Genomic DNA, 21,028 nt, shown 5'->3' with positions numbered 1-21,028 from the left:
TGCACCACCAGTGCCACTGATCGAGATGCCTGTCGGAGCGCCCCAACAAGGAGCCGCGCCTCGCCCCGTGCCATCCCCGCCCACAGTGAAACAGAGCTCACAGGCAGTTAGGAGGGGGATGTCACTGTCCTCAAGCACTGTCAGGCAGGAGCTCCCGCAGTCTGTCTGCAGTGAGCGTCACCTTGTAGGAAGCTATTTCTTGGCTCCTATGTCAAGTTAATGCAGTACAGAGCGCTCCGGGCAACTCCATAATGGTAACAAATAAACTCTCAAAACAGGAACACAGCGAGACCATGTGGCAGAGTAGCTGGTAAGGAGCACTCCCAGCCAACAGACTTGGCAGGGCAGTTGTCAGCTATGTGACTCTGGGCAGTGACCACTCCTGATCTGTTTCCTCATCTGTGAAATGGAATGCAATCACACCAAGAGATCTACCAACGGGACCTGGGGAAGAGTAAGTAACAGTTCTCGAGGGTTCGCTATGTTTCCTCAATAAAGGGTAAGCTGGCACATTATGAACGCTGGAAACTCAACAAATCACACGCTCTGACAGAGTCACCTTCCCCATCTCCTTGTCAGGGTCCTTCTTTGCAAAGGTCCCTGGATCTAACAATGCCTGGAACAGAGCAGAGCTGAGAGGCAGATGCCAAAACTTTGCTGGTTGGCCCAGTGAACTAGGATACAGACTCGGCAGACCCGAGAAACCATGACTGGAAACCCGGCTGTGCAGGCGTCCCCAAATTCCTCTGGGATCGGCTTCAGGACTGCTGGCTAGGCCTGGAGTCTAATAATTGGACAGTTTGCTTTAAAGTACATCTGAGGGTTCAAAGATCTCAAGCCTCACTGGCTACATGACATGTAAATTCACACCGAGTCTAAACAGGTTTTTGCTTACCATTCAGAGGGATTAAACAGCATCAGAGGAGGTTCACATATATAAACTGAAACTGGTCAAAAAAGAATAGCCACATTTCAGAAAATATACCATTGGTGAGCTTTTTCCGCGATAAGGCTAGTACGTTTTTAAAAGGAGGCACAGTGAATTTAAGACATTGACATTTATAGCCGTAGCTCGACGCTTACTCTTGGAGGCCCAATTATCATCCCTGTCCATCTCGTAAGTGTCATGTCTTCGTCATCTTCTAGACCCCAGCTAACTGTGCCATCTCCTACTCCTTTCTGGCCTTCTTCGAGTTCTTCCAACAGTCGGAAATTGCGAGGGACTTTTACTCCTAAAATAAATGGAAAGAAATTCAAGATACTAGCAACTACAGGGGGACCTGTAAGCCCAGAGCCGGCTGCTTGTCGTCACTACCTGGCAATGCAGCTGCGAACATGCAAACAGCTCCTCACGGCCGTCCCGCTCAGACCAGCCGCTTACCAATGCACTGACATTAACTAGCATGACCAGAGGGAAGGAGCATGTGTTCTGTGACAGGTGACGTGATCAGGGCTAGAAAAACAAACTTAGGACGCCCACCCCAGCCTTGACGAAGTTCATCAAGATTTTACACATCCAAACGTTGATCCCTGCGGGTCCGCTAGTGAAAACCACCAATGAAGTGCCAGCCTAAGTACCCTGACAGAGGCTTTTTTGTTTTGTTTTGCTCTTATGCCATCTCTCTTCTTTTTTTGGTACTGGGGATCGGACCCAGGGGTGTATTTGGAGACAGGCTTTCACTAAGTTGCCAAGGCTGGTCTTGAACTCGCAGTCCTCCGGCCTCAGCCTCCCAAGTCACTGGATCACAGGTGTGTGCCACTGTGCCTGGTCTTATACGTACTTCTGAGGCAAGGGTAAGCTCATTCATTGGAATGACTTTCAAAGGACAGTAGAGGAACAGCTGCCATAGACACATCAAATAAAAATGGTGTTTTCTTAATCAACTAAGAGTCAGGGAAGGTGCCATGGATGAAATGCTCCATTCTGTAAGCTGCAGTTTCTCTCCCCATTTGTGAAAAGGTAGAAGGCAGCAGCTGGTTCCCTAACGTACCCGCTTCCAAAAACCCCAAGTCTGGGCTAGTAGCTCATAAAAGTCACACTCGAACACACCGTGCAGGTCCAAGCCAGCACCCGAGTTGGGACAGGCTTGAGCCCCGTTTAGATGCCTCTCAGGAATGACCCGAGGCGCTGGGGCCTTCCGGGCTGGGACTTGGGGCGGCCTAGGGCCCTTCTTCCCGGCCGGGTGTGGAGCACCTCCTCTGGGGCTGCTCTCCCAACCACTCGTGCTGGTCTCTCCGTCCTCTCCCATCTTCTCTGGTTTTTGCACTATTTCCTTTGGGGGAAATTCGGAATCTAGACAAATTACAAGCTTCCTAAGCCTTGCAGGCCGACGCTCCCTCTGGACAGACTCAGAGGCAAGCAGGACTTACTACCTGACTCAAGAGAGGCCCGGAGGAACCCGAGACTCGGGACCTTTCCCCAATACACGTCGGCCTCTCCTCAGACAGGACGCAGGCCTCGCTGATTCAACCAGAATGCGCCCGAGCCCTGTGTGGCTGACACTTCTCTAGGCCCTGGGGACAAGCACGAGCAGAAGGACGCAGGAACCACGGAGTCTTACTCCAGCGAGAGCTCCGCACTGACAAGTCCGTGTGAATCACACGGTCTGCGCGCACGGCGTCCTGAGAGCAACAAGTGACTCAGGGCAGGGCTGAGGCTTCAGATCACTGTCATGGGTGTCCTGACTGAAGACGAGGAAGCAGGAGGCAGAGCAGGCAAAAAGGCCCCAGGGAGGTGGTGGAAGAACAGCAGCAGGGTCTCCCAGAACCCCTCGCCTGCTGGGTGAAGAACGCAGGGAGGAAGCAGTCAAGCGGCCCCGCGACCTGCCCGCGGAGGTGACCATGTGATACGATGCTGGGTACTAGAGGTCTGAGCAGTCAGGTGGCCCAAGACGTGCGAGGAGGTCTACAGCTCCCAGGGTTTAGGTCTGAGCAACTGGAAGGACAGAGCTGTGGATGGCACATTAGGTGACTTCAGGTGTGTGACCGGAAGCTTCATCTTACAGTAATGATTTCTGGGGGGAGGAAGGAAGGTGGGGTTTACTGGGGATTGAACCACAAGCCACATCCCCAGTCATTTTTAAAAATATTCTATTTAGAGACAGGGTCTCACTAAGTTGCTGAGGCTGGCTTTGAACTCGAGATCCTCCTGCATCAGCCTCCCGAGCCGCTGGGATTACAGGTGTGTGCCACCATGTGGCTCAGTAATAAACTTTTTAAAATATTTTTTTAAGTTGTCAATGGACACTTATTTTATATGTGGTGCTGAGAATCGAACCCAGTGCCTCACACATGCGAGGGAAATGCTCTACCACTGAGCCACAACCCCAGCCCAGTAACACATTTTTAAGAATAACTTATTCAGGGGCTGGGGGAGTAGTGTGGTGGTACAGCTCTGGCCTAGGAGAGTGAGTCTGTGAGATTCTAGGTTCCATCCCTGCTACTGAAAAAAAAAAAAAAGAAAAGAAAAGAAAAGAAAAGAAAACTTACCTAGGGCAAATAACAGTATCCTAACTCCCCATTTACGACAATGGTAAATTATTCCTTTTTTTTGTTTTTGGTACTAGGATTTAATCCACCGGAGTTTAACCACTGAACCACACCTCCAGTCTTTTTTCTTTTTTATTGTGAGACAGGGTCTTGCTAAATTGCCTAGGCTGACCTTGAACTTGTGATCCTCCTGCCTCAGACTCCCAAGCCACTGGGATTACAGGCATTCACCACTGCACTTGGCTAAATTATTCTTTAAAAAATAAATATAAGTAGTCAGTTGACTGAAGAAAAAAATATTAAATATCATACAGTTCTTAAAAGAAATAGCAAAAACTGTACTTGATGCTGGTTTGAGAAACACTGGCATTTTTCATCTGCAGCACACGGAATGCATTCTTCAGCTACACTGGATTAAGTCCCCTCTCAAAGACATAACACTGAAAAGTTTGTGATGCTATAGGCACCAAGCCAGACAATATTATTAATTTTATTCAGAAAGAGTTAAACTTAAATCTTTAATAATCCTAATTTGGCTAAGAAAAAAAAAATCACTGTCCACCTCTACTACTGTTACTACTGGTAACTTGTAAGTCTACCGTAATAAAAATGAATGCCAAGAGAAGACTGAAGCAATTGCTAGGAAGGCTAATGAACGTCTGAGGTTCTTGTTTATGGATAGTGTTACGGAGGGCTGGGTATAGCTAAGTTGTAGGGTGCCTGCCTAGCATGTGTGAGGACCTGGGTTCCATCCCCAGCAACAAGTGGGGCAGGCGGGGGGCGGTGTTCCACATGTTGAAGCCCTAACTCCCCATACCTCAAAATGTGAATGTAAAGGGCCTTTTAAGAGGCGACTGGGTGTGTTGGTACGTACTAGTAATTTCAGCTACTTGGGAGGCTGAGAAAGGAGGATCACAAGTTTAAGGCCAGTTTGGGCAACTTGAGGAGAACTTGTCTCAAAAAAAAAAAAAAAAAAAAAAAGTGGGGGCAGGCTGTAGCTCAGTAGCTGAGCACTTGCCCAGCAGGTGAGAGGCCCTGGGTTCCACCCCAGCACTGCCTCTCCTTGCACCGGCAAAATCGCAAAAAAAAAAAAAAAAAAAAAAAAAAATGAATGAACTAAAATTAGAAAAGGCACCAGGGAGGAGTGTATACAGAGGAAAGACCATGTGAGGACACAACAAGAAGGCAGCCATCTGAAGGCCCAAGGGAGAGGCCTCAGAACAAAGTAAGCCTGCTCACAGCTTGATCTTGGACTTCCAGCCCAGAGCTGGGAGAAATAAATTTCTGTTATGAAGTCACCCAATAGGTGGCATTTTGTTATGGTAGCCCTAGCAAACCAACAAAGAAGGTAAGAGACATCTCAAGAAGCTTAAGAACACTGGAACCAAGGTGTTAACAATGGTTATCTCTGTGTGCAAGGATTATGGGTGATTTTTCTTCTTTCTTTCTTTCTTTTTTTTTTTTTGGGGGGGAAACAGGGTCTTGCTATGTGGCCCAGGCTGGCCTTGAACTCTTGGGCTTAAGCAATCCTTCTGACAGCTTCCCGAGTACCTGGGACTACCACAGGCAAGCGCCTAGTTGGAACTACTGGCAGGCACCAGGCTCTGATTTCTTTTACCATAACAAAACAAAATGAATAAAACAATTAGGAATTAAGCCAACAGCACTCTAGGCAAGGTCCCCATCTGGGGCCTTTGAAGTTCCTCTTCTAGCAGACTCTTCCTTCTCAATACCCACAAGCCACGCTCCACTTCAGTTACAGGACACATGACCTCCATAATGATTACTTTCTGTGTCAGGAGGAGCCATTTCTAGTAGTACTAGTCATCTTATAAACTTTAGCAAAGAACATCCTATGGCTCAAGTAACATCTTCTCATCTAACAACCAGACCTGATTAAGAAGTTCTAAATCGGGCTGGGGAGATAACTCAGTTGGTAGAACGCCTGCCTTGCAAGCACAAGGCCCTGGGTTCAACCCCCAGCACCGCAAAAAAAAAAAAAAAAAAAAAAAAAAAAAGTTCTAAATCCAAATACCACAAGATCACTGCTATTAGTTTCAAAATAGATGGTGAATTCAATGTGCAGGCCATATAGCCCATCTCAAAATAGATGGTGAATTCAAGTTACATTTTTTTGGATGTTTAATTTTAATTTGTGAAGTAGGACAAAATAGTATATTGGTAATTAATCCTATATTTCCAACACACATTTCTGTTGGATTAGATATTCAAAATTACTTAAAAAAAAAAAAAAAAAAGGGTGCAAAACCCCCATATACAATTGAACCAAAGAAATAGAGGTCGGCTGGGCACTGTGGCACACGCCTGTAATCTCAGCAGCTCAGGAGGCTGAGGCAGGAGGATCAAGTGTAAAGCCAGCCTCAGTGAGACCCTGTCTCTAAATAAAATATTAAAAGTGCTGGGGATGTGGCTCTATGGTTAAGGACCCCTGGGTTCGATCCCTGGTACCAAAAAGAAAAGAAAAGAAATATGGAGATCAGTTCAATGTATTTTAAGTCAGCACCTGGAAAAGTAACTGAGAATCATGGAGGGCAAAGTGAGCTGCTGTTGCACCTGCAATCCTGGAATCTGGAACAATGCCAACCAAATTACTTTTGAGGTGCTGCGGATCTAGCTAGGCAAGTGCTCTCCCTACATGACCCAGTCTAGGCAATTCGATTTTGATTCAAATTGTAAAAGAGGCACCAGAAACAGTTTAATGAATAAAAAACTTTGTATTGGTTAGTATCTATTAGGCAATGTAGAAATATTTCAAGAAGGAGTTGGAAGAGACACAAAAATATCAGAATAACTACACTATATACCAAGAAATGACAACAAACATTTATTCCATCTGAATAGAGGTTCTCAAACTTGGTTTCAAGACTCCTTCACATCCTTAAAATTTAACAAAGACTTCTAAAAGTTTTGTTTATGTGGGTTTTACAGCTACTGGTATTTGCGAAGTTAGAAATTACAACTGAGAAATTTTTAAAAAAAGTTTATTCATTTAAAACTAATTGCAACAAACGATCATGTTAAGATAAATGATATATCTTATGAAATAACTATATCTCCCAAAGAACAAGAGAGCATTAGCAAGGAGAACAGCTGCTCTGTAGCTCTCCTCACTACCTGGCTCAAAAGCACACGGGGAGCCAGGACTGAGGCGAGCCTGCTGAAAGTGGACGGTCACTCCTGTGCCCCAACGAGCCTATGGGTCGGACTCGGTTCGTGGAGCACCATTTTGCACCTAACTGGGTCAGAAATTCCTCTGAGCAGGGCTGGGTGTGGCTCGGTGGTGGAGCGCTTGCCTAGCATGTGGCAGCCCCTGTGTCCCATCCCATGGCGTCACCAGAGGTGACAAATTCCTTGAGCTCAAACATCCCATATTCAGCTTAGACAGTCTGCTGGCATCTGGCGGTTAAGTACTTTGTTAAGCCTTATTTAGCTGAATCTCGAAGAGCCCATCCGCTAACTAGAAAGCTCCTAACAAAGGCTCTTAATTCTTAGCTCACTTTTTTAAGACACACACTTTTCTAACTCAAAAACTGATTAAAAGCAAAAATTGGAGAAGAGCAACAGCTAGTGGAAATCAAATTACTGCACTCCCCTACACTAAGGACATGACGCTCCTGTCAAGGAACCACAGCGGGCTCATCATGTTCAGTATGTGTCAAACTGGCCACCACATTTACAAGCCAAAAAACCCCAAAATCCCCAAAACCACCTACACTTTCCAGGACTGCAAATTTTGGCTTTTCACCTGCTCCAAAAAAAAAAAAAAAAAAAAAAACACCTGCCCTATACATAAATGATCAGTATATATGCACATGCATCTTCTTTCAGCGTGATAATTATCAACACTTCTGCAGCTCTGTGCCAGACAACATAGGGTTATGGAAGAAGTAACAACAGGAGCCTCCTGACAGCACATCACGTCTCAGTGTGGACACAAGACACACACATACAAAGCTACACGCACACACAAGGGTCAGTGGAACCACACAGTATGGAAACACAAGAAAGAAATACAGCCTGCCACAGGACAGGGTTTCTTAGCTTTGAGGGCTCACACCCCTATGAAATTCACTGAGAGATGAAGAGGCTGGGGTCATGTTACTAAAAGACTGAACTTTACCTTTCGGATAACTGGTGGGGAGCTGCACGTGGCCCTGAGTAGGACCAGAGGAAAGGCGGAGCAAGGCTCCCAGGAAATGCTTAAGACAGTCTGGAAGGTCGAGGCCAGCCTGGGGATGGCTACTGCTAATGTTTCAGGATACAGAGTCAGAAGCATTTGCTTAAAATCGATTCTGTGACAAAACCGTTACGGAACTTCTCACAGGCCTGGCTGATGGGAAGCAGAGGGCTGTTGAGAGATTTGCCATGGTCTGTATCAATGCGCCTGAGTGCGAAGAAATTCCTGGTTTCACAATGTGATAAAGAAAACCAACCAACCAACTGGCCTATGTACAGAAGGTCTCAGATAAATATTTGTTGAAAAATTTAAAAAATGGAGTATAAAAGAATATAAAGGTCTGCAAACTCCACTTTATTCAGGGCAAACAAAGTCGACCCACGTTTCCCTGTGTGTGCACACTCACCTCATCCAGCTCCGGATGCCAGAGGACAGCAAGGCCATCTGGTCTAGCACTCTATTTCAAAAGGGCAGGTCCGAGTGTTGGCTATGCTAACTCCCACAAACAAGAACCAGCATATCCTTTAGTGAACATCTGATACATCTCAAGCAGAGGTTTAGGAACCCAGACCTGGGATCAAGTTCTCACAGCCCAACTTTGGTTTTTTTCTTTGGTATGCTGGAAAATCAATCAACCAGGCCTTCATGCATGCTAGGCAAGTGCTCTGACTCCACCACCTTCTAGCAATTTAGCTCTACACCTGAACATGTCACCTTGAGCCCCAGCAAAGAAGGAATCACAATGCTCCTGCCTGCATGTGGGAGGAGAGAGTAAGAAAGACCTGGAAAGCACCTGTAAACAGAAGACCTGGCACATTTTAAGTCTGCTACTGAATCACCTCTGCCAGCACATTGTAGGATCCAGCATAAAAACAAACAACCCAGACCCCTCGCTTCACCCCAAGTCCTCCTCCAGCTACCATCTTCTTTGTTCCTTATTAGAAAAAAAGAAAAAAAAAAAAAAAAAAAAAAAGTCTCAAAAGGGTCATCTAGAATCCTTGTCTGTGATTCTCCATACAGGCATCTATTCCAATCAGGCCTTTCCTACCCAGTCACTGGTGTCAGGGGCTCCATGCCCCTCCAATCCCACGGTCAAAGCCCACAGTCGATTCCCAGCCTCCACCCCAAGTTACTGGTGCTCTGGGCTCTGGGCTCAACCCAGGTTCTTTCCCCTCCCTGGCTGCTGGGTCTCAGGGTGGTCCCTCAATCTCTGCTTTTTGAGGTCTTGACCTGTTCCATCCCCCAAGTGACTTTACCCAGATCAAGGATCCAAGGAAGGAATGTCCAATTTATACTTCCCGTTAGCTGCCTCCCAACTGTCCCATCCACACACCTCACAGGCCTTCCACACTCAGACACCTCCAAAATGGAGTCCCTTGCTCTCTTCCTCCAAGAACACTACTCAAAACCCCAGTCTCAAGGTCGTGGCACAAGCATTTCTCCTGACCCTAAACCTTGGAGTCCTGACAAGAAATCTTCCCCATCCATATCAAGCCATTTGCAAATCTAGTCACTCTTTACTGTTTCCACTGGGATCGCTCTGATCCCTCTATCTAGTCTGTTCTCCAGAACGATCCTTTTAAAGGTAAGCTGGGTGCGATCCCTTCCCTTCAAGCCCACCACTGGCTTCCTGCCAGCACTGCCAACTGGTGCCCTGGCCTGCACAGCCCACCACCACCACCACCGTCCCTTGCCACTTCTCGCTTGCTCCCTTACCCTCGGCCACACCAGAGCTCCACACTTGGGAGAAGGCGACCTTCCTTCTCCTCTGCACTTGCTGCCTCACCCTGGAATTCTGTCCCAGAGCCAAGTGGCTGACTTGATCCCTTGTTCCTCAACTAACAACTAACCTCTCCGTTTTCTCCTCTTGGTTTACTCATCAAAACTTTTCCGGTCCTGGGTGCCGAACCCAGGGGCACTTTTCCACTGAGTCACATCCCAGTCCTTTTTATTTTAAGATAGGGAAGTATATCCTTTATTTCTTCTTTTTTTTTTTTAATGAGGGAAAATTGTTTTCTCACTCAAACCACACAGGAAAATGGTTCATTTTACTTTTGTAAAATGAACTGTTTCATAAAATCTATATGAAAGCATGTTATTAATATTCCAAACATTGCATACAAAGTTAATATGTCAATACTTTCTGCAAAACAAAAGAGCATTTAAATCCAAATGGCCTAACTACACCCTAGTCCTAGAATTTCAGGGGCTACTTCAGGTATATAAATCTAAGCACAGGTGGAGTTCAGAGATCCTGAAGCCTTAAGGATGTATCTGTCATAGTGAGGAGCTCATTCTACCCAAATGGAGAGTATAAGATCAAAATCATGACTTAAAATATTTTAGTGAATAAATTAAAAAATGAAATTTACATATTCCAAAGAACAGAAGAATAATTGATCAGAAAACCCAATATTCTGACGTTTTATTCCTACTGCACTTTAATCAACAGACTCAAACTGAATTTTAAGATTTCCGATATTTCTTGGTCAATCTGACATCTAAAATGTAGCTAGAAAAACAGCGTCAAGTGATGATACAGAGGATATAAAAATGGACTTGTGTTAATCTTGCAAAACCAAGAGAACTACAGGTTCTATAAGAACTAGACATAAACAAGGAAAAACTACATCTAATAAGTATAGTTAAGTAGACTGTAACTACTAAAAAGTTACCTGTGAACACGTTAAGATAATTTCACCAGGGTGCTAAAACATCACAGCAGTCCACGACCCTTTATGAGAAAATATTTGTTCCTATTACTTCAGAATTCTTTCCAGGGGATTTTTCCTGGATCTGTGTCAGTATCGAAAGCCAGCCAGTTATTCTCTTGGCTAAATATAAACTTAAAAGTCAGCAGCTGCAGGAAACTACAAAGAAAACACAACAAGGGGGTTGAAAAAGCATGAATATTTGATAGTCTGACACCACATCATCGTAAGACAGTTAGAGCAGTAATCAGAAGACAGCAACATACTGAAATGTCTGTGGTACAGAAAGGACATCGCAGCACGTGACTGTTGGAGAGCCTGGCCTGGCCCAGGACCTGATTTAGAGTAGCAGAGCCTCCAGGGCTCCTGAGAAGGAAGCTGCTGGCTACCTGGGTTTGTGTTCATTCGAGAAAATAGTGAACTGAATGAGGAATGTGGTGCTGCTCCCACTTCAGAAAACGTGAAGGCCTGCAAGGGAAGGCACCGGGCTCGATCCTGAGGACGGAGGACAAAGCTGAGCAAGCAACTGGTGTGGCTGCTGCCTGGAAGGCGCCTGCCCAGAGCGGCGGACTCTCTCCTCCAGAGCAAAGCTTCATTCACTGTGGTCTCAGAGACATCAGCTGGGAACATGCTCCACTGGAACTCCAGAACGGGAACTCCCAGAGTGTCCCAGCAACGTGACAGGCCCGCCAGGCCACCTGGACGCTCCCTCGTTTGAGATCCATTGCTCTAGGGGAAGAAACTGCAGCAAACTACCCGTGACAGAGCGCAAGACCTTGAGCTCCAGCTAGGGTCAGCGAGGAAGGCCAAGGACCAGATTTTCTCTCACAGGAGTGCAGACAAGAGTAAGCCGTTAAGAAGTGAGTCAGGACACTGGGGAAGGCAAGGACACAGTTAATTCCACGATAAAGCTCCCGTACACAAGCCAAGCGCCGGGGTGAGAGCTTTCCTTGTGGAAGGCTGAAGGGTCATTTTGCTTCTGTCTGATCAGATACACTGTTTCTCTATTTGCCAAATTACATTCTTGGCAACATCAAAGTAAGACCCTGGATTAATCACTGCAACATTCAACAAATATTGACTGAACAGCTACCTACAATGTCAGGGACCAGGCTGGATGCCGGGAACTTAGCAGAGAACAAGACAGAATCCTGCTTGATGAAAGGCACAGAAAATAAGCAAGTAAACAAATAAGACTTCAGGTAAGCTTGTGCTTTAGAAGAAAACAAAACAGGTACCTGGGACAGTGACAAAGAAAGCTATGCAGTCAGGCACGGTGATGCACGTGCACGTCCCAGCGACTTGGGACGCTGAGGCAGGATCACAAGCTCAAGGCCAGCCTCAGCAACGCAGAGAGAGGCCCTAAGCAACTCAGCAAGACCCTGTCTCAAAATAAAAAATAAAAAGGACTGAGGATGTGGCTCAGTGGTTAAGTGCCCCTGGGTTCAATCCCCAGTCCCAAAAAAGAAAACTCCATGCAAAGGAGTGGTCAGGAATGAACTTTCTGGGGAGGGCTGCACCCTGGAGAATGAGAAGCAGCCAGGCACGTGAAGATGTGGGGACACAGCACAGCCAGCAGGGGAAGAGCAGGAGCACAAGTGTGTGCTACCAATGTGAGGAGAGGGGAACGGCAGGGCCAGGACCACTCTGGGCCTGGTGGGCCGTGGGAAAAACCTGAGTTTATTCTGCAAGTGCACCAGGAAGGGCTTTCTGAGGGGAAATGACAGGTCCTGACATTCTGCCTCCTGTGTAGAAAATGCCTGGAAAAGGGCAAGACAAAGCAGGTGTCTCTGACATCCACATGGGAGAGATGGTGTTCTGGTTACAGGGAGCCAACAGTGGAGACAGAGCACATTTGAGGTTGCACCTGCTGGACTTGCCACAGGGTGGACGTGAGCTGAGGAAAGACGCCTGCTATTCACCCACTGTTATCTGCTTGGCTGAGGCAGAAATGCCGCAGAAATGTCAACAGACAAGCCAAGGGCTGAGGTGCCTGCGAGGTCAACTCTGGAGAACAAGCAACGGGGCTGGAAGACCACCTGTCCTGGGGCAGAAATGTCCCAGTCCTGCACCCCCTGGCCCTGCACCTCAGTTAAGCCACACCTCTCCAGCTCTGCTTCCTCACCTTCCCACAGATGTCTGCTTCGGGAGGGTTCTGTGAAAAGTGAGATGTGTTTACTACAGCAATTAGCACACAGTCCAACGGGCAGCCTAAAAAAGAAGGCTGAGGGCTTGCTTGCAAACGAAGATGAGGACTACTTCGTAAGTGATATGCCAGGGCCCAGCAGGCGTGAGTTACTCAGGGTAAATGTAAGCACTTCCCTAAAAATGGTCTCAACTCTCATTACCCAGGAGAGGATAAACAGTGCAAGGATGCTATATATAAAAAGGGTTCCTGAAGTGGGTGGCAGATGCTTCTCATTAAAGTCCTTTCTTTCACCCAAATCATAAACACTCCGGGACTCAGGAAGAGCATGTCAAAACCCCTGTCTTCCCCATTCTTTCCTAAGGTACTGGAGCGGGTTGGGGTGGGGACACTACTGGGCTCCAGCCTCACCAATGCCACTTCTCGGTCAGCCACCAAACTCCCTCCGTAACACCATGGGGCGCACACGTCCCTGGTTAACCAGCTGGGCTGTGGAGAGCCAAAAGGAGATGGCAGGAAAGGCCCCGCAAAGTCCCCGGGATACTCCAAAGCACTGCACGTGCTATCAAAGTAGTGGCTTTACGATATTTACTTCACCCACTGTGCTGCTCCGTCCTTGCTGGGTTCTTTTAGACGAGGCGGAGGATGCAGTTTGTACTCTACTGGATCACACTACCCAGAGTCGCAATTCAAAATGGGGAGGAAGGAGGAGGAGAGAAAGAGGAGGGGGTTGAGAACGTGCAGGGGAACATGGAAAATTTAAAAGTTAACGTGAGGGGGCAAAGTCAGCATTGGAAGGCACTCTGGTGGTCCCCTGACTGGACAACAGCTGGCACCAGCCCAGCGATGCCAGTCCCGGTCACTGGAGCAGACTGCAGTTTCTCCAGCTGACACGACAGGGAGCTCTCCTTGAATGCAGGGCCCATCCTGTGCAAAAGTCACTTGGCCACAAGTGACTCAAGATGGCTCACAGAGACACACAGGAACTGAGACCTACTAAAGGACGTGGGTTCTCATCACCATCCCCAGCTTTCTCTAGGGAAAGCTATTTCATCTCTACTGCCCACATGTTAAATTTCCATAAGCCAGATGTGTACACGAGGCCACTCTTATGTAGGCAAATATGAAGTCATGCCCAGTGAGGGCTTACCCCTCTGGGAGCTGGTTTCTAGTTCACTGTCAGGGAAGTCTGTGGGCTGCAGGGAGACAGCAAGGACCACTGTCTGAGGTCCTGCACTCTGACACAGGGCAGGAGGAAGTCACCTGTCACAGTGTGGCATCCTGGGGGGGGGGGGGGGGTTCACAGTCCTACTCTCTAGGATCTGTGCAGAAACCACATACCACAGGCCCAGGGGAATGAGAAGGTGGTGTGGCCAAGTGCTGACCATAAAAAGCTACGGTCAGCCTTTGCAGGACTCAAAGGCTTCACAGCTATTTCCTGGCATCCAGGGCACAGACTGATCACCAGGTCCACTTAACCCTGAGCACACCTGGCAGGCTTCTCAGGGTTAGAAAGTCTGCACACGCATTTCAGTCTAACCCAGTTGAGGTCCTTCTGATGCCACGCCTTTCATTACCTGCGGGCACAGGTCACATGTCATTTTAAGGCATTCAGTCATTCATTCATCCAATATTTACTGAGTGCCTATTTCATATGATATACTAGTTCAATAGTTTTCCCTTGTACTTCACGAAATCCAAAGCCACATCTCTGAGCTAACTCCTTAATGAGTCTCCCTCACACACTGAGGACTTTTATTTTGTTCTTTCAACACATCAAGCTTGGACCCATATTAGGGTGTTTGCATGAAAAGTCCTCCCTAAGGGACAAGCTGCAGGGTTGGCTCTTTCCATCATTTGTCTCAGTTCAAATGCCACTTTCCCAGAGAAGCCTACCTTGACCATCTCTCCAGAAACTATCACATCATACAATTTCCTTCAAAGCACTCACTGCTATCTGAAAATATTCCTGTTTGGTTTTGGTACGAGGGACTGAACCTAGGAGTACTTAACCACTGAGCCACATCCCCAACCATTTTTATTTGTTGAGACAGGATCTAAGTTGCTTAGGGCCTTACTACATTGCTGAGGCTGACTTTGAACTTGGGATCCTCCTGCCTCAGCCTTCCAACTGCTGGGATTACAAGCATGCACCACCACACTTGGCTGAAAATATTCCTAATTATTTACTCTTGAAATAGCTTTCTCCCTGATTTGAATGGGAATTCAAGGACAGGAGCTATATCCATCTTGTTTGCTACCCATAATAGGACATACAGGCCCTTAGTAACTGTCCATTTTGGGAAACCAAGTATAGGGTGCCTTAAAGCCTGTTCTCTATCTAAACCATGCCATGTGCTCATGTAGTCCACTAGACAGCAGCTGCTCACGTTTTTCTGATTGCCTAGCATTTATGAAGCACTCTCAAACTGGAAGGGCCTCGGGAGGTTAGAATAAGGAGCTGTTAAACCGGATTGCAGGTAGCCAGTCTCAAGCAACTGCACACAGGGCTGAGCTGCACAGACACGCTGCCTTCTCCAGCTCATAGCAACCTGGCGGGGATGGAATTCTGGTGAGAAGCCTGCCTTGACTCGGCCTCTGTCTCCTGGGAGTGCCTGTGGTAGTGTTTTGGTAAGTGAACTGACTCAGCAACGTACTAGCTGAAACCAAAATCTAGTTAAAGGATGCTCTGGCTCCTCCATACTCCAGGAAGACCCTGTTGCTTTAAATGTAAAAGGCAGTCTTATGGTAGGTTGCTTTTATTAGGTCTCCTACATCCAACTCTTTAGGTCCCACCCTCAGTCATACTTGGATACGAAAGAACAACATCCTGAAAAGATGAGCTCCCCTTACACCTCCACCCCTCTAGTGACCCTCCCCTGCCTTACACCCAAGGGCTTTAGTACCCAGGCTGGTGTCCCTGCAGGCCTGTTTGCTTCCTCTATCAGAGATCATCCACCTTCATCCCATCTGGGAGAACTTCCTGGGCTGAGGGTGCAGCCTCATCAAAGGGAAGACAGAGTCTCCCCAAATCCTGCACCTCCAGGCTCTGACTCTTTTCCCCAGCCAATGACCAACCCACCTCCACGACCATCTGAGTCCATCCCTGGATGTTCAAGGGCAGAATGCTCATCCTCAATCAGCCCCTTTGGGTGTCATCTTCGGGTCCCGCAAGTGTGCACAGCAGAGGATCCAGTCTCCAAGTGCTGCTTCCCTTAACCTACCAGGGACCACCAGACCGGAGTCCCTTCCTCGAGTATTCCCTCTTGGCTGTCCTTCATCTGATCTGTCTGTCCCATCCGGCCAACGGGGAACTTCTGAACTGAACCCACCAATCTGTCCCAATGACCCAAAGGAGTGGAAAGGAGTGAAGGCCTCCACCGGGCAGCCACTCCCAGGTCTGCTTCCCTCACCCGGGGCAGGAACAGAACTCCCCCTCCAGGGAGCCACCTCTGCGCGCTCCCTCGTGCCCTCTCCCTGCCGCCCTCTTCCGCTCCACTCGCGGCTGGCCTCCTTGACTCCCTGACTTGGAGAGTCATCTGTGCCCTCGCACAGGGCCTGGGGCCGGGGGTGCCCCCGGCCGCCCCGAGGAGATGCCCTGCTTCCCCGCACGCAGCCACGCGACGCCTCCCTCCCCAACCTGCCGACTTGCTCGGCCAACGCCTGGCCGTGCGGGGCTGCTCCGCCACCGGCCGCGCTTCCTCCGCCCGCCCGCCCCCGGGCGCCTCGCCCTCCGGCGGGCACACGTCCCGGGGCCCGCGGCCGGCAGGGGCTTCCGGCCGCCGCGGGCGCCTCCCCTCCCCGCTGCCCTCGGCCGCGCCGCGGGGCCCGCTCGCCGCCCACAGGCCCCTCGGCCCCCGCCCGTGCTTCCGGCCGCCGCCTGCTCCTCCTCCCCGGCGGGCCGCGCGGGCCGCCGACGCGGAGCCCCGCGAACAGGGCGGCGCGGAGACGCCGGCCCCGCGGCAGGGGCCTTCGCGGACCCCCGGCCCCGGCCCAGCCCGCACCCCCTCGGCCGGCCGGGCCCGCCCCCGCTCACCCGAGCCCGTGGTGGCTGCCATCTTGCGTCGCTGTCGCTCGAAGGCCGGCCCCTTCTTCTCCCCCCGCCCGTCCCCGGGCGCTGGCGCGCAGGCGCAGGCGCAGGCGCAGACGGCGCCGCTGACGCCCGCCCGCGGACCGGCGCGCGCCGGCCGGGAAGGGCTGCGGCCCAGAACCCTTTCAGGGAGAGGAGATATCTGCGTGCGCGAGGGCCCGGCAACCTGCAAGTCTCTTCCGGCGCGGGTGCGAGGATGGTGTTGAGGTGCTTGGTGAGAGGGGCAGGGGCGATTAGGCGTGGGAGGGCGCGACTGTGACAGAAAAGGGGAAAAGAAAGCCGCAAACAGAAAGCGCTCGTTCCGCCTCGGACACGTTCCTGTCTAGCCGGATCCGCAGCACGTCCTTACCAGCTCTGGATCAATGTGAAAAGTGAAGCTGCGCGAGACCAGGCGATTTAGCTAAACTCAGCTGTTAAGTGGCTGAGTCGGAATTTGAACGCAGGCCAGGAGGTCTTGCTTCCAGGGTTGTTGTTCCCTGGCCAGAGGAGGCCTGGGACCTTTAGGTGGCAACGAAAGCCTTTGCTCATCCATCCACCCGTGCATTCATTCCTTCACTCACCAGTCTACTCGTGGTATTTGTTAAGCATCAGCTGTGTACCAGGCACTGTGCTAGGTGGACGCACATCCCTAAAGAATCAAGTCCCTGCTTTTAGGGGTTAGATCCTAGTCGGAGACAAAGCGCAAGTCAACAGATAAGCAGGACAGTATAACTATGACTGGATAGAGAACAGACCAGTAAAGGGGCAGCAGGGAACAGTCAGGAAGAGCCTCCTAAGGTGGTCACGTTTCAACAGAGACCCGATTGATGCAAAGGAGATAGAACTCCATGTACAAAGGCCCTGGAGACATATATATTTGCAAATATAATAAATTCAATTAGCAACTCCTTTATGAAGCTCTATATGGCTGTGAAGGCTAAGGCTGAGAACTATGAAGGAACCAGCTCAAGGTCACACTGCTAACCCCAGCAGAGGAAGGACCAGCACTCAGAACAGAGGAACAGGAAGCCCAAGGCCCTCACCCAGAACATTCCACTCCTCGCCTTTCCTGGACAGCAGTTCTTGCCAAGCATCTCTCCACTCCATCCACGGTTCCATGGAGGACAGGGCCGCTATCTCCCCTGGATGGCCTCGGCAGCCAGAGTCTACTCAAAATGCTCTTCCATTAAGGCCTTCAGGTGGCTCCCCGTTCCCTCTGGACACCAGAGGTGGTACAAGTTGAAGGACCATGGGGTTATCATCCAGTGAGGACACATGTTAGACTGAAGGGGGCCTCTTAACATCCTCTCCAGGACAAGTGGAAACGGGGTCTCTCCTGGTTGGGGAGCACTGAAAATATTTGTCCTGAGCTTTGGGTTATTGTAAAAGGTCAGTAGCAAGTAGAAGCACTTGGGCTGCCCTACCTGCCAGGATGTACCTATAATTGGACTAGGGTGGGACGGTGATGTATCTAGGGCACAGAATTTAAGGAGGCTTCCACTCAGGTCCTGACTGCCCTTGTAAGGCCGCGTGGGGCCTGGCTTGCTTCCCCCTGGCCTGGGCGCTGCCACAACTGTCCAGTACAGTGGCCCTTCTCAGGGAGCACAACCTTTTCAGGGCCCTCTCTCCTCAGGGCCTTTACCTACATCCCCAGATCTAGGATCACCTCTTCCTCAGTTTCTCCAAACAGGTCAACTTCAGCTATAATTGGCTCTCAAAATGCCAGGTGTTCCTCCTTTTACAGCCACACGCAATGCAACTTGACATTATTTTATGTAGCACATGATACCAATTTGACTTGGGAAGCACAGAAAATGCTTGTGGACTTTGGGTCATTGTAAAGTATCAGTAGCAAGCGGAAACACTGGGCTCCTGAGGTAGACTCGTGTCTGAAGTGAAGTTTTCTAGGTTCAAGTCTTTCCCACTCACTGCATGACTCCAGGCACCAGCTTCCCTTTCTGAAAGGGGGAGGTTAGTATCGACCCAGAGGGTTTTACTTCGGTAAAACTCCTTGGCACAGGGAGGAAGAAGGGATGCCAGAAAAATTGACATTTACCAAGCCATTTTATCCTGCTTTTCTCTCTCTCACAACTGGAAGCAGCCACTCCTAGGAATAGCCCCATTTTAAGATGAAAAAAAAAAAAAAACAAAAACACAAACTCAGAGCCCTAGGGGGAGGAGTGAGGATTAACACACAAGTCTCTTATCCACGACGCTCAGAAAACGTTTTCTGATTCTTGTTGGGAGTTTCTTGCAAGCAAAATTGAAAATAACGTGAATTCCTGTGCAGAATGCCTCGTAAGAGGAAAAGGGTAAGCGGAAGGCCCGGGGAATGCTGGTTATTGTAGTCCGGTGGTCGCGGTGCCTGCTGGGAGTTGTAGTACTCCCGGAGCCCACGCGCCCTCAGAGAGGCTCCGCCCTCTTCCTGTACGTCACAGCCAATCCCCGACGCGGGATTCCTCCTGCGCTTGAGCTTATAAACTGGGCTGATGGAGATAAGAGAATCCTGTTTTATCGGATTGTTGTGAAGATTAAAATGGTTAACAGAACTAGAGAATTTAGAAGAAAGCTTGGCACTAAGTGCTATTTAAGTATTAGTTGCTATTATTATTTAATCCTCAGTGACCCTTGCAAACTAGCCCTGACCATCCCCGTGTGTGGTCGAGGAAACCGAGGCTCCGAGGAGTTAGATGACTTTTCCAGGGTCACACAGCGAGGAAGGAGTAAAATCGATTTGGGATCCACTTCCTTTAACCCTAGCACCTGCCGGTTCCCCGTGGGGAGGGAAGTGGACTCTGGGCGGTTATAAGCAGACGTGTCACCAGGTGTGCCATTTCACCGAGGGCAGCCGGGTCGGAGGAGAGGTCCAGAGAAGAGAGGTGTTGGACCCTGGCGACTGCCGGCGTCACCATGCGTGGGGGAGGGGTGTTGGAACCGGTTCCCTCCCCGGGAAAAGCTGAGGAAGGCGAGGTTTTTTTTTTTGGGGGGGGGGGTCGGGGGGTGATCTGTTCCCTCCTTTCTACAATATGAGGTTGTGACGGTCGCAGCCATAACAGTCATTTGAGGCTACGAGGCCAAAAAACTGACACTCCAAACAATGATGGCAGTGCAGAAAGATGGCAAGAGCCAGGTCCTGGGAGAGGTGGTTGACCTGCTGAGGGAACGGGTCCTGCCTGCAGGCTCGGAAGGCCCGAGACCTTAAGTGCCCGAGGCTTAAGCTGCGCTCCCGTGGGTTTTGGTAGCCACAGCCAATAGCACACCTAACCAGTTCAGGGAGCTGGCGCGGTGGTCCAGTTCATTCATTAAATAACTGCTCCAAGGAGGTGGCAAACACCAGACTGGAATCTGGATGTGAAAGGCGTGAAGTATACTCAAAAAGTATATTCCACTGGGGGCGTAGCTCAGCGCAGCCTGCCTGGGTTCCTTCCCCGCATCGCCCATTGTTGGTGATAAATAAAAGTAGAGCTCAAAAAGTGTATTCAGAACGTAAAAATGTAAAATCATATAATATCCACGAGCTTTATGCTTCCAATTTACAGTTAAGAACCCCCAACCCGGCCTTCATGCTATAGCTTTTCATGCGAGCCACAGAAAGTCAAGCTGATGGACTGTTTACATGCAGGGTCACAGACACCTGAGGGCCGAGAGTAGAATCCTTGGGTAGGGGCCTGCGGTTAACGGGTGTGACACGTGCTAGTGGCATTTGTAGCATATGTGGACTCCTACACCTGAGGTGTGTCTGAACACAGCCTTAAGACATTTTACAGAGTGATGTAGTTGCTAGATACTGAGTTAAAAAGGGGTGGGAGTGGGTGGGTAGGGGGTCATGGTGCATTTCATCCACTGTATTGGTGGACATCTGGATTGTTCCCATTGGTTGGTGTGTGTGCCTCCCCCCACAACCCTTCCTCTTCCTCTCCCCGCTTCCTCTGGTGCAGGGTTTGAACTCTCCTGTTCTACCACTGAGCTACACCCCCCTCCCCAGCCTTTGGTTTCTTTCTACACAGTTTATTTCTGCAGTGTCTGATTATGTGATTAGATTACTTTTGTGGCCCTGGAAAAAGGGATGAAAACTAGGGGCTGCATGAGGGAACTTATCAAGTGCCCTTGAACTTCATTAATAGAAAGGAGCTGGGTATAACTAGGTGGTGGAGCGCCTGCCTAGCACGCAGAGGCCCTGGGTCTCAACCGGCACTGCAAAGGAAAAAAGAAAGGATAAACAACACAAGAGAAAGATAACTACAGCAAATATTTATTGAGCATTTACTATGTTCCTGGAACATAGTGGTTTTCATATAGTAATTTCTTTAATCTTCATAACTATCCTGTGTGTACTTACCTTTATTCTTTCCATTTTGCAGGTGAGACAACTGAGATACGGAAAGGTTAAGTGATTTGCCCATAGTCACAAGCTT

The 21,028-nt window shown here is 49.2% G+C and overlaps 1 protein-coding gene across 3 annotated transcripts in view; it reads right to left on the bottom strand.

Annotated features, from left to right (window-relative positions):
* Window positions 1-16,898, bottom strand: part of Ube2v1 (ubiquitin conjugating enzyme E2 V1) — a 28,670-nt gene extending 11,772 nt beyond the window's left edge. The window contains exons 1-2 of one of the 3 annotated variants that reach the window (XM_047538062.1): window positions 16,581-16,898; window positions 1,084-1,232 (exon numbers count right to left, since the gene is read on the bottom strand). In XM_047538062.1, the coding sequence (XP_047394018.1) occupies window positions 1,084-1,232; window positions 16,581-16,602 (171 nt within the window). In that variant the 5' untranslated portion in view covers window positions 16,603-16,898. Of the gene's footprint in view, window positions 1-895; window positions 948-1,083; window positions 1,233-10,362; window positions 10,381-16,580 lie in introns of those variants that run through there. The other 2 variants (XM_047538063.1, XM_047538067.1) reach the window with 2 other exon arrangements.
* Between the last annotated feature and the right edge of the window lie 4,130 nt (window positions 16,899-21,028).

This window comes from Sciurus carolinensis, chromosome 2, assembly GCF_902686445.1.
Source record: "Sciurus carolinensis chromosome 2, mSciCar1.2, whole genome shotgun sequence".
In the NCBI taxonomy this organism is placed as follows: Eukaryota; Metazoa; Chordata; class Mammalia; order Rodentia; family Sciuridae; genus Sciurus; species Sciurus carolinensis.
The sequence above is the reverse complement of the archived record's forward strand: the minus strand, read 5'-3'. Positions and strand labels throughout refer to the sequence as shown.